Here is a 13,730-nt window from a genome sequence, read left to right on the forward strand (position 1 = left end):
GTAGTCAATAAAGATTGCACTCACTCTGTTTTACAATTTCTATAAAGACTTATTTTTATATCAAAACCAATTTCCCGTTAATCATCATTTCTTTATTCTAGAACCCAATGAAAAAATTTTGCAAATGTGGCAACTCAAATTTTTTTGTATAAATTAAATCCACAATTGAAATCCATTCCTTCACTGTGTTTTTATTTTATTGAATGGTGAAAACAGGTAAAACTATTTCAATCTTTTTCTACTGAGATAAGATCTATGTATTTCAACCACATAGTCATGGCTCACCCATTACACCATGACCAATGTTATATCAGACTACTGAAGAGAAAGATAATATATTTCTGGTTTTTGTAATTAGAATATGGACTAGAGGGGAAAAGAACCAAAAAAAAATTAAAGCCTGAAATTTTGTGCTCGCTTCGGCAGCACATATACTAAAATTGGAAATTTTGTCTAAGTATATTTTATTTGTGCTGGAATAAACTGAAAAAGAGACTATGAAAATATTATAGAAAACTTTCAAAATATATATCAATTAAATTAGATATTTTTTTAAAAGAACCAGGGTTTGAATATCTTTCACTCCAATAAAGCTCAAGACCTTAAATTTTATTATTCAAACTTTTTTTCAGATAAATGTGGGGAGACGATTAGTGTTCATGTATTTTCACTTAGCTAATATTATAGTGGTTTACAAGATGAATGTAAAATTCTCATTAAGTACAATTTCCACTGAAAGCCCATAACATTATTTTCTGTTATAGAAATTATATATAGAATCTTACTACTTGGCTATTTGGTGGTGGTTGTCATAGTGGTTATAGTGATCTTTTTTTTTAATGTGCACTTTATATTCTATGCAAAATCGGCACAGCCTTTAACATATTCTTCACACTCATCTCCTCTGTTAAAAAAAACCCTTCCTTCTTCCATGAGAAAGGATGCAGATGGTAAAATCTGAAGATGAAATATGAACTGTTTTCTCACATCTCTGTGTAGCTGACCAATACTGAAGGCTCATGGGTAACAAGGACAGATAAGAAAGAGAGCACAAAAGAGTCTTCTTGTGCTCCAGCTCACCCACATCCAGTCCATCTGCTTGCAGGGCCACCTCTTCCATCTGGACCAGACTCCACTGCCATCAACAATTCTCCCACACTGACACAGGTATCACCAACTATCTCTACAGCTGTGGGCTCAGCACCTCTCATTGTTCTCAGTGCCACTTGATTGCATTTACAAAGCAAAAGAATAGATTTTTTTTTAATCTATTACATTCATTCTTGCAGGCAAATGAACTGAACAATTCAGATTTAAAAATTATTTTGCAAGTGAATTGCCTCCTATGAAGTTTTCTTGGTTTAACTTTGAATATAGTTTTGTTAGCAAATATTTCAATATATCTGTTGGATTAACAAATGCGTAGAAAGAGCATATCACTGAGGACAGGATATGGGTAATTAAGTAATTACTTAATCAATTATTTTTTTGTCTATATAGTAATATGATTCTCTATATCACATCTGTTTTTAAACTTTGCTTACTTATGTGCTATACGTCAATATTCTTGATATATTCCAGACTAGGTAAAGAATTTTTAAAGGTACTATAAATGTATTTCTGTGTTCTTATGATGTTATCTTGTGTGAAAATATAAATGACATAGTGAATATTATAAACACACCAAAGTCTATATATTTGTTACTCATAAAAGATAACATTGGAGCATGATGTTGAGGAAATAAAAATATGCAAAAAGTGTTTCAGTTGATGGTACACGGGTAACTAGTGGACATAAGAATGTTTAAACTTATTTCTGTAATCATAATTCTACATTATATAAATTTTGTTATACTTAAATAATACAAAAAATACTTAAAACAAGTTAATTTACTTTTAACTTACAAGTAAAATCAATATTTCAAGGTAATTAGTTGCTTTTAACATATGCCTTCAAATATTATGGCATAACTCAACTCACCCAATAGGAGTGCCTGTTAATCAACATGCATTCCATTTGTAAGGAATTCATTTCTAACACCATGTTAGTAGAGATGGCAACAATCTTCTAGGAGATTATAGGAAGCAAAATGTCTTTGAGTCTTTACAAAGGTGCAGATAAATTAAAAAAATGTATCAGGAGAGATCATGAAGGAGAAATTTTATAATATTCCATAATGTAACATGATATAACTTTATAATACAAATGACTCATAAAATTTTACTTGGTACTTTTCTGGACAGGGACAATTTTTAAATGTAATATAAAAATTTCATAACTCATAGCATTTTAACCTTTTAAAATTAAATTAAATATTATGTTTGGAAGAATCCAGGTGTGACAAGTATCAATAAAATGTCAGTATCCAAGTATCTAAAGGAAGATCATGATTGATAATTTTAAAAAGGGGAAAGGAAATAACCTATTGTAAAAATCTTTCTTGAAAAAAAAATGACAAAAGTAAAATCATTCATCACTAGTTAAATTACATGAATACTAATTTTAATTATATAGAGAGAACCTAGAAAGGATAGAACCTGAAATCTTAGAAAAAAAAGAAAAAGACTGTCAACTTGTGCCTTTTATATTTGTATCTTAAAATTTTTCAGAAATGAATGAAAAAAATATAACACATGCAGATGTGAAATATCTTCCTTCTAAGAAGCAAAAACAAAAAGAAAGTGAGTATAATTCTCAATCCCTATTGAATCTTGATATTATTTTCTGTTCTTTGTTAAATAATTTATCGAAAGATTTTCATCATAATTTAGCACATGACACATTACATCCTACTTATTTTTCAGATTTTGTCATTTAAAAGATTTGCCCAATTGGCTTTAGCTAGGAAGAAGAAAACAATTATGTAGATTTCTTTTATTCGAAAAATAAATCTTTTATCAACTCTATTCACATATATTAATAGCCTAATGTTTTGTGAGAAATAGTGTAACTATGAAGCACTAACCACATCTCTGTTTTAATTTCCAGAGATAAAAGAGCAGCGCATTTATTCAAATGTGAAAACATCTGCTTCACACTCCAATCAGACCAAGATAACAAGACCTCGATCATCTAAAGAAAAAGGTACAGTTTATGTAGAGGACCAGCTTGCATGTCCTCAAATTGCAGAGCCTATGTGTACATAATTCAAGTAAAGTGTGGCAGAAAACTCTGTTCTGAACTATTGTTCGAGTTTCATGAAGTTTTTTAAATCATATTTTATCATTTAAACTCCTTCAGAAAAAGCAGTATTGAAAATTAAATATCCAGAGAATGAATGTAATTTGAGTTCTGTACACACACGTGCTTACTGAGTAAGTAGGAAAAGCATTTCTTTTCAACTTCTTTGGAAACAATTGTGACTCTCCTGATGTCACTATCACTCATTCTACAAAGTTTCAAGAGACAATATTTAGTGAACATGATCAGATATAAGGTTGTGATTCTAATTTCTTCTCTACAATTGCTGTGGTTAATCTTACTGTTGAAGGACACTAGTGAGAAAGATTCCAATTTGAAAATTGTTATGTGTATGCAAGCATATGATATTTCCAAAATAATAAATATCTTTTGTTGCGAATAAATAAAAATGACTTATTTAAAAGTATATTTACATTTTTAAAACCAAGTCCATAGATCTAATATTCCTCTGTATTCATAAATCATTGCACTGAATCAGGGGATTATCTTGGTAAAGTTAGAATAAATGATTTCCCCAAGAGAACACAGTGATAGAATCGGAAGCAGAACCCAGGCATCTAATTCTCAGTCTATTATTGGTTCCAGTTGGTCAGTATCCAATTTAAATTATGATTTTAAATCTGAAGACATTCAAAAGGTAAGGTTTTTAATTTATGGAGTCTCCTTGTAAACTCTCCTCTTTAATTCAGTCCTCTATTTGCTGAGTTCCTCAATCTCTCTTTTCCTCTCTGGGCAGCATCTTCAGTTCCATTTACCTGGTGCCTCATTCTTGGAATCCTCTGTTTCTTTCTCCTTTTAACAACTGGAATCTTGGGATTCATGGGTAAGTTAAACAAGACCTGTGGCCTAAATCACTTATCTTTTTCTTAGGAGTCACTATTTTTACTAGTATTTCTCTCCTACTAGTTCCATAGCCATGATCTCCATTTCTACCGAGGAAACCCCTCCTTCTGCCTTCATCACAAATGTAATCATTTGGCCATTTCAAATTCATTAAAAGCTTCTGGTGTTTTTTGTTTGTGTGTGTTTTTTTTATTCTTGTTTTTTGTTTTTTACATATAATGCCTGAATTGTATCCAGGATATTGCCAGGAATGATATAATGAGCATTTGCTGCTGGTTGATCATGCTGTGTGCACATTAACTTTCTCTCTCCTCTCTGACATTTTTTAATTACTATCAAGTCCTCTTGGAACCTTCATTCTTCAGCTCAAATTTACTTTTCTAATTATTTATTCTTATAAATGTCAAATTCAGTTCAACATATTTTTCTCCTATAATATTGTAATTGCCTCCTAATAAGTCCTAACATCAACAGACTTCAAAATCCTGTTGGCATTGGCACAAAAACTTCTGCAGATACAGCTCTCTGATCATGTCCTCAAAATGCCAAGAAATCATTAATGGTTTTTTTCATTCTCCACTGAATTACGTTAAAACTCCCCTACTTATATTTGCTTTTATAATCATAATCTAATTTGAACCAAACAATTTTCAGTTTTACTCATTTTCAAATTAGCTTCAACTTATCCTTTTTTTTTTTTTTCATGGCACAAACACACACTAATTAATAAGGTCAGTGCCCCTGACTAAATACAATCATTTTCATCTCATGGCACAAATAAATTAGTTACTAAAGAAGAAGAGCTCAGGGCACCTTTTTCTTTAGTAATTAGTTTATGAGTGCGTGAGAAACAAAGGTTGAAAATCACTGTTCTAGACCAACCGCTGTTTCCCGCACATTCTCTAAGCTTCTTTTCCTGGCACATTTGCTCATGCTGTTCCCTTCACTGGACAGCCTTCTGCCTACAGCCCATCTCTGTCTATGGATTTCATACCCGTTTTATAAAATATGGATGACATTTCAAAATCCTCCATGACATATTTCCTAGTTCCTTAACTAGATGTTAGTTCTCTCTTCCTAAAACCCATTTTATCACTTTTTATTATTTTCATCTCACAAGTTTTCCTCTAGATTATAGTTTCTGAACGTCAGTACTATTGATATTTTGGTGGGGTAATTCTTTGTTAGGGATCTTGTTTCATGCATTATAGAATATTTAAAAGCATCCCTGAAATTTGCCCACTAGATGAGAGCAGTTACATCTAAAAAGTTTCCAGATATTGCCAGTGCCCTCTGAAGGATAAAATCACCCCCCAGTTGAGAACCACGGCTCTAGATTATTTGCTATTCATGTGAGACATTGTGGGTAATTAAAAATAACTAAGAAGTCTTGCATTAAAGGAAGCTAGAGTCAATCACAGTCAGTGAGTATTTATAGTTCTCTGTATATAACTTTAAAGAGCACCATCCTGTCTAATGACCTTGGCTCTAAGCTTGCTGGTTTGCAAACCAAGCTCTTTGATGTCTGTGTGTGCAATGTTTATGAAATATAGTATTGCTACTATACAATTCTACACTTTCTATAAAAATAAAATCATATAATAAAATGTCTTTCGACAATCTAATCCTTTCACTTAACATAAAGTTCCCATGGTTCATCTGTGATGGAATATATCAGTCCGATATTCCTTTAAAATGCCAAAAAATATTCTATTGTGCATATATAATTAAATTGTATATTAACCCCTTATCAGATATGTGATTTGCAAATATTTTCCCATCATTTGAGTTACATTTTTACTCTTTTGCTGGTAAATTTTGATATACAAACCTTTGAAATTTTGAAGTCCAATATATCTTTTTTTCTTTTGTTACTTGTACTTTGAGTGTTATATCTAAGAAGCCATTGCCTAATTTAGGATCACAAGAGTTTACACATCTCTTCTAAAATATTTATACTTTTAGTTTTCATATTTGCATGTATGATCACTTTTGAGTTAATGTTTGTTAAGTGATATGAGGTGAATATGAGCCATTTTTCCATTTATTCAGTTCTTTAATATTTCTCCAAAGTCGTTTAATTTTTAAGAGTAGATTTTTACACTACCTATTTAAAATTTATTTCTGAGTATTCTATTATTATTATGCTATTATAAATATTTTCTCTTAATTTAATTTTAACATTGCTGTTAGTATAAAGAAATACGGTTATATTTCTATATTGCTCTTACACCATGTAGCATTGTAGTTCACTAGCTCTTAGTTTTTAATGAATGTTTTCAGATTTTCTCCATAGATTATCTGGATAGTTTTATGTCATTTCTTGGATAATTTAACTAATTAACACCTTTAAATTCCATGTTGAATAAAAGTGGTGACATGCATATTGTCATCTTGTTTCTAATATTAAGGGAAGAGCATTCAGCCTTTCAACCAGAAGATATAGCTTTGAGCATGTGCACAATTGCCCAGAGATGACAGTGATTTTAGCAAAGTCTTCTTTGACTCTGTCTTTCCCCGATCTCACTTAAGATGGTTAAGATATCTGCTTGTGTTGGTATCATAGCCATCTGTTACTCTACTAATTGCTGGCTGATGACTCTAGTTTTTGATGATGTTCTGAGGAATAAACTCCCCCAAAGTCTAATCTAATTTGGCCTGTCTTTTTTTAAGGGGTAGTATTTGAGACCAGTCTTTGACATTTGTACTCACTCCCAGAAGGCTTTTTTTTTTATCTATGTCTTCCGTTCTATCCGATAAATTGACTCAACTATTTTTAAAATGATTGCTTTTATGCAGGTAGAAACCTCTTCTTAGCTGTTTACAACCATTCCCTATTCCTCACGTCCCACCTCCACCTCAGTCCCTTCAGTGTCCATGGTTTTCAAGAGCATCCTTAGGCTTGAACTTTCCAGATCAAATAAAATTAGTTCCTTTGGGAAAATTTGGAGCTCCTTGTCTAATGACATACTTGAAACAGAGACAGTGGCCCACTCTTCTGGGTAACACCTTTGCTTTATGAGCAAGGTCATGGAAGGAAGGGAGAGTAACTTCTGGTTTTCTCACCTTGCCTTTCTCCTACTGAGAAGTAGTCTGGAATGTGAGCTCAGATGAGAGCAATCAATGCTCCAATATTCTTGACCTTCTCCAACCGAGGGAGCTCCTCTACTCTATAAGTATGGGTTGGGTGGAGGAGAGGAGCTCCAACCCCATAGCTGCATAGCCTAGAATTTAACTTGTGCAATATAGAACTAGGAGGAATAAAAAATGCTGGAGAGATAGCCTTAGCTCATGATGTCTATGTAGAGATATCATAGACTGGGACCTGAGATGAAAAGGAGCTTACTTTTCCTGGTGACAACCACTTATAGTGTATACTCCATGATGTTGACATCAGGTGGGGTAAGAGAACAGGATATGACTCAAGTTTTACAGACTCTTACTATTCTTATCATGATTTAGTAGCTATTTCTTAATTGAAAATATACCTTTAAGACAAGTTTTGAGTATATTAAATGTTTTGTTTTGTTTCTTTTCATAATGGTTGATTTCATATTGGCTGTTTTGCTAAGCTTATCATGCCACCGTTCTGAGAGGGGCATTGTGTATTTTTAATTTTAATGTGCTTTTTAGAAGTAAAACCTGATCTTTTGATGACATGATATTTATTTGTCTTTCCATTCTTATCTCCCTAAAATCCCTTATATAAAACCTCTCTTTTGATGTACTGAATAATTTTGGATTACATTACTTTAATATTTCATGTTTACTCCATTTGTTACTTTAGAAAACTATTGCAGCAAACTAGAATTTTGGTGTCTTTTTCACTTTTTTGCCTTTCATTCATCCATAGAGAAAAGACAAATTTAAGATGACATTAATATGTGAAGTCTTGCTGATTGCATCACAATATTCTATACTTTCCATTTGGTCATTCAACTCTCTGCTGAGTGCTAGCAGCAACACTCAATATTCTTTGTATCACCCATCACATAGTACTTTAACTGCTCACTGTGGGCATTGCAATGAGTGAATTTCTTGAGGACAGAATCTTTGCATAATTCATTGTTCTGTCTTCAAGGTTCACTAAAATGTGTTTTCATTAATTAATGTATTTTCAACAAATGATAGATGTCAGTGTAAATCATATGCTGAGAGGAAATGCCTAAAGTGGACACAAATAAAAATACCCCTTACTCTTCACCATTGACTAATATATTAAAATTAAAATGCTGCTTTTTATTCAACGCCATGTTATATTCTCCTTGAGCTAATGATGTTGAGTAAAGTTTTCCAGGCTCATCAGAAATGCCAAACACAGAAATCGCCATTGGACTGCAGAATAAAGGAAGACAATTCCACATTTAAAAACCTAACTCCCAAAAAGGAACCACTTAACACAGGTATACAAGTAAATGGCTTGAAGACTGAGACTAACAAGTGTTTCTCAGTTTCTCTCAATCATCTGATATTCTGCTTAAATTGAATATTCTTATTGAATAAACAATTGTGAAATCCAAGTTTCTTCTTTATTTAATGGAACAAAAATAAATCACCTGTCCTTGAGGTTAGATTTTTCTATATGCATAATATTATATTTTTTAAAGTAATACCAGTTCAACAGAAAAACAAACAAAAAACCTAGGTTTTCATTACCAGACCCTGTACTCATTATTAAGACCTTTATTATGGGTATGTAGATCAGGTACTAAGTTTTTTTTTATTTTTTATTTATTCATTTTAGAGAGGAGAGGGAGAGACAAAGAGAGAGAGAGGAGAGACAGAGAGAGAGAAGAGGGGGAGGAGCTGGAAGCATCAACTCCCATATGTGCCTTGATCAGGCAAGCCCGGGGTTTCAAACCGGCGACCTCAGCATTTCCAGGTCGACGCTTTATCCACTGCGCCACCACAGGTCAGGCAGTACTAAGTTTAGATTGTCTCTGTACCTACAGATTTTATTCAGTCGAAAGCAGTAATTTTCAACCTTTTCTACACATGACACACATAAGGTGATTACAAAAATTTGGTAGCACTTCAAATATATATTATTGTTAATCTGGCAAAAAAATTAAGTATAATTTTGATTCATTCACACCATACAGCTCTTGTTTTGTTAGCTGTCATTTTTTTACTTGACAATCTAAAAGAAAAGAGGCCAGTGCTCCTGAATAAATAGTCAGGTGCTGCATGTTTAAAAATTTCTTGTGACATTGCCGTTGAAAATCGCTGGTCTAGCCTGACCAGGAGATGGCACAGAAGATAGAGCATCGGCTTGGGATGCAGAGGATCCAAGTTTGAAACCCCGAGGTTGCTGGCTTGAGCACAGAGTGGCTAGCTTTAGTGTAAGATCATAGACATGACTCCATGGTCACTAGCTTGAACCTAAAGGTTGCTGACATAAAGCCCAAGGTCACTTGTTTGATTCCAAGGGTGCTGGCTGGAGCAAGGAGTCACTTCATCTGCTGTAGCTCCCGGGACAAGGCGCATATGAGAAAGCAATCAAAGAACAACTAAGATGCTGCAGTGAAGAATTGATGCTTCTCATCTCTCTCCCTTCTTGTCTTCTGTTCTTATCTCTCCCTCCTTTGTTTCTCTTTCTCTCACTCTCTCTCTCTCTCTCTCTCTCTTTAGAGAGAGAGAGAGAGAATCACTGGGCTAGAGAGTACACAGAAGCACTTCTCATTGTAAAGTTCTTTCAGTTTGAATTGTGAGGAAAAATATCAATCTTCTTAGAAAATTTCTTTAAAATTTCTAATGATATTATGCATAGATTTAGAGAAATATAAGTAACAAAACTCTTTAACCAGGCAAGGGCATTTTTTAGTAGTCTGAAAGAAACTTATCAGTCTCATAAAGCAAATGGTTTAAGAAGGACTAAGTAGGATTTCTCAACATCTCCACATCCTTTCAGGAGACACACTAACTGGTCTGGCAATATCTTTTGTTTTCAAGGAAATAAGAGCAGGACGTGTGACTATAAATGGTCATGTGGTAGAAACAGTTGTTATTATTTTTCGGATGAACTTAAGAACTTTGAAGACAGTAAAAAAATCTGCAAAGAAATGGACTCCACACTTGTTAAGATAGACGATGAAAAAGAACTGGTGATGTATATCTTTGTTTTCCACCTCACACTGTACAGGGGTGGGCAAAAGTAGCTTTAGAGTTGTAATACAAATAACTAATACAATAATTAATAAATAAAATACAAGAAAATGGTTTTTCATATACAAAATTATAAACCTATCTTTTCTCACCTGTATTTATTTGGCCATTGGTTATTGGCTAAATCTCAATGCTTCACAATATTTGAGTGTCTCACCACTGTGTACGTTAGTAACATGACTCAGATCCAAAGTGCTTATGTTAAAGTCAGAAATACAAATGAAAATTAAATTAGAATTTTATTTAATTCATCTAACTCCTCCACAAGTAGAATTTCCACAAGAGAGCAAATATAAAGTAAAAAATAATGCTGTTAGAAAAATATTAGCCTTAAAATATATTTTATGAAGAAAAATTCTGTCTTATATTGATAATTTTATAGAAATTTAGCTTCAGCTCCTCTGAAAAAAAATCATCTTACCACTTAAAAAAGTTATAAAATATAACATTACCACTGAGTTAGAGGTAAAAAGAAAAACAATATGTATTTAAAGTTGATGGTCAATTATTTCTAAATCCTATTTAATTTTAACTCAGACTAGCTTCCAAAGAAAACTGAACTGAATTATATCATAATCTTTATCATTTTATTTTGCTTTGAATGCAAAAATTATTTACTATTATTTCTGAAAAAAGCAATATATCTTAATAGTCTATGTCAAGATTAGTTTTTAAATATTCTGTCAAAGATAGATTAAAAACACTAGAATCACCCTTAGTGATTGGATAATTAAATTATCCATATTTATGGCTTTCAACAACTCAAGAATCATTATAAAAGGATAAAAACTTAAAAACCATCCAGAAAACAAAGAAAAATTTGAATCCAAAAAATAAACATTTGCAAAGTCTGAATTAATTTTATTTTTTGTACAACAGATAACTGCCTGGATGGTAGTAGATGTTAACTAGACAATGTGGTGATCATTTTGTATATGTACAAATAGGAGCTTACTACATTGTACACCTGAAATTAATATAAACTCTTATATCAACATATTTCCATTTTTTACCAGAAAATTGCAATTGCTGTTAATAAAATAAAAATTTAAAAACCCATTTTGCTTACTGACAAGGTAAAGAGCTTATATAAAAATATATACATCGAAAATTGGCCAAGCCCCAGATAGAACGGTTGGTTGGAGCATCCTCCCGAAGTACAGAGGTCACTGGTTCAATCCCTGGGTCAGGGTATATACAGGAATAGATCAATTATCCTGTCTGTGTGTGTTTCTCTCCCTTCCTCTCTCTCTAAAATTAATAAAAAGATAAATTTTAAAACAAGTGGCCTGCTAAGGGAGCAAATGTGATATTACAATATCTATCTCTGTTTATCATAAATTAATAATGACATTTTAGAGATAAAAATATATAAGATTTAAATGAATGGTGACCAGATTTTTATAAATTCTTATATAACTATACTAAACCCACCCTGAATTCTTACAGAAATATTAGAAAAGGAGTGAAAAGTGTGAGCTTTCACACCTGGAGCCCAAAGTAGAAATCAGACTTTCCCCAGACCTCATTTTTAAGCTACAGCCATAGTATTAAAAGCAAATTAAAAGATTTCAGTAATTCTAAATAAACATAGTAAATTAAGAGAGTAGTTTTCTTTTGTCACAATTATACCTCTATATTTAAAAAAAATACCAAAAGCTGAGCTTCCATTATTTTATAATTTAAATAAGATCAGGATGAAGATGATCTCTATATTTTTGGTTTTTCACAATAATAAAAATATCAACAAGATTATCTTTATTTTAGAATTATAAAAGGATTCTTACTAATAAAGCATATTTCTTTTATAACAGAAGTTCATTCAAAGCCAATTACAATCTCTTTCTTGGATTGGGTTGTACCTTAAAGGAATCAGCAGTCAATGGTCATGGGAAGATGGCTCACAACCACTTGACGAAATGTAAGTCTCTAAAATAAAAGCAAAGTAAGAATTTCCCTATAGAAGCAAATTAAGAATTTCCCTAATCACAGATTCTGGTTTACATTTCTGAAAGTGTACAGGGAAAAATGCACACACATATATATAAGCATGTATACATACATATATATGTACATACATGTACACACACATATCGTAACGACTTAAACTCAGTAAATGAATACATGGAGAGAAAGAGTCTTTGCAGCTTTTCCAACTTCATGCCTATATTTCTCTTAAGGTACTCTTTCAGAGACCCTAGGGCACCGAGAGGTAATGTCTATAAAGTAAGAAAAACCTACCACCTTAACTTTGGTCAATATCTTTTATTGTGTCTGCAATAGTGAATGAATGTTTTACATCATTTATATGATTCTATTTTATGTTAAGCAATTTTGAAGAGTCTAAGAAAGGAAACTGTGCAAGGATGACAACAGAAGGGAAGATTGTTACTTCTGAATGTTATAAAAGCTCGCACTATATCTGTGAGAAGAAAATTGGTTGTCTTCTGACCTAACAATGAGAACACAACAAAAACAACAGAAGACTCTTGGAAGTTCTAGGGTTTCTGTTTCATTTCAGATATCTTTGATTTTCTGGGCTGTACCAGTATTTGAGCCTCTGCTTGATTTGAGGCTGGAATAATTGGTACATCATGAAGAGTTATGTCAGACCCATACGTCTGCCCCTCTCCTGTGAAGATTGCCAATTGACAATGAGCATGACAACAGGTTGGTGGGGTAAAAGAGTGTGAGTGCTCCTGATGGAGGTTAGGAAGCAGAGTTCTATATACCCTATGCCTGCAACTCACACAGACTTCTCAAGCAGTCCTACAAATTCAGTCACTGTAATGCACTTTGCGGCTCGGAATTATTGCCAACTGTCATTAAAGTTATTATTCTGTGAGGGTGTATGCATTTGTTTCATTCCTTACTTTTTCAGACAACGATAGTAGAGTATACTTGAAAGAGAATAGTATTTTAAATTAGATATGAGTTTAAGATCTGCACCACAACGAATATGTGTTCTCTGGCAAGTTTGAACTTCCGAGTCTTAGTTTTCTTATTAGAAGGAAAATTATAATGCTATTTTTGCAGTGACAGTACCATCAGCAGTGTATAAAAGTTCCATTTGCTTGCATATTTCCAGAATTCAATATTGTCAGTTATAAAAATCATTTCAATAAAAGTGTAGTATAATTTAATGGTGATTTTTAATTTGTATTTCTCTAATAAATAAATGTTGCTAATCATCTTTTCATATGTTTTTTGTCAACCACATATCTTTTATAATATAATGTTAATTAAAATATTTTTTTATTTTATGTTGTTTGTTATGTTATTATTGAGTTAAAAAGTTATTTATATATTTTGAGTACTGATATTTATCAGACATGTTTTATAAATATTAGTATATTGTCTTTCAATTTTATCTTTCATTTTCTTAATTCATTTAAGGAGTTTTTTGTGTCCTAAAAATTTTTAAATTAACCAGAGGTTGAAACTTTTTGTCCTATGTTCTCTTCTAAAAGTTAAAGTTAACATTAAATTCTATACTTCATTTCATGTTCATTTCTGTATA

At 32.2% G+C, this 13,730-nt stretch overlaps 1 protein-coding gene across 1 annotated transcript; it reads left to right on the forward strand.

Annotated features, from left to right (window-relative positions):
• The first annotated feature begins 1,054 nt into the window (after positions 1–1,054).
• Positions 1,055–13,413, forward strand: LOC136320030 (natural killer cells antigen CD94-like). Its single transcript, XM_066253175.1, has 8 exons — positions 1,055–1,167; positions 2,611–2,682; positions 2,990–3,085; positions 3,939–4,025; positions 8,335–8,448; positions 9,998–10,149; positions 12,025–12,131; positions 12,540–13,413. The coding sequence occupies exons 2-8, from the start codon at positions 2,613–2,615 to the stop codon at positions 12,664–12,666; spliced, it is 753 nt and encodes a 250-aa protein (XP_066109272.1). The 5' UTR covers positions 1,055–1,167; positions 2,611–2,612; the 3' UTR covers positions 12,667–13,413.
• Positions 13,414–13,730: the final 317 nt, after the last annotated feature.

The sequence above is a fragment of the Saccopteryx bilineata genome, chromosome 1, assembly GCF_036850765.1.
Source record: "Saccopteryx bilineata isolate mSacBil1 chromosome 1, mSacBil1_pri_phased_curated, whole genome shotgun sequence".
Lineage (NCBI taxonomy): Eukaryota > Metazoa > Chordata > Mammalia > Chiroptera > Emballonuridae > Saccopteryx > Saccopteryx bilineata.

Bases quoted from the DNA above. Each gene is read 5' to 3' on its own strand.
- LOC136320030 (XM_066253175.1), top strand. From the start codon at position 2,613: ATGAATGAAAAAAATATAACACATGCAGATGTGAAATATCTTCCTTCT. The intron at 8,449-9,997 runs GTATACAAGTAA...TTTGTTTTCAAG, and splicing joins AAAGGAACCACTTAACACAG to GAAATAAGAGCAGGACGTGT. The intron at 12,132-12,539 runs GTAAGTCTCTAA...TTTTATGTTAAG, and splicing joins TCACAACCACTTGACGAAAT to CAATTTTGAAGAGTCTAAGA.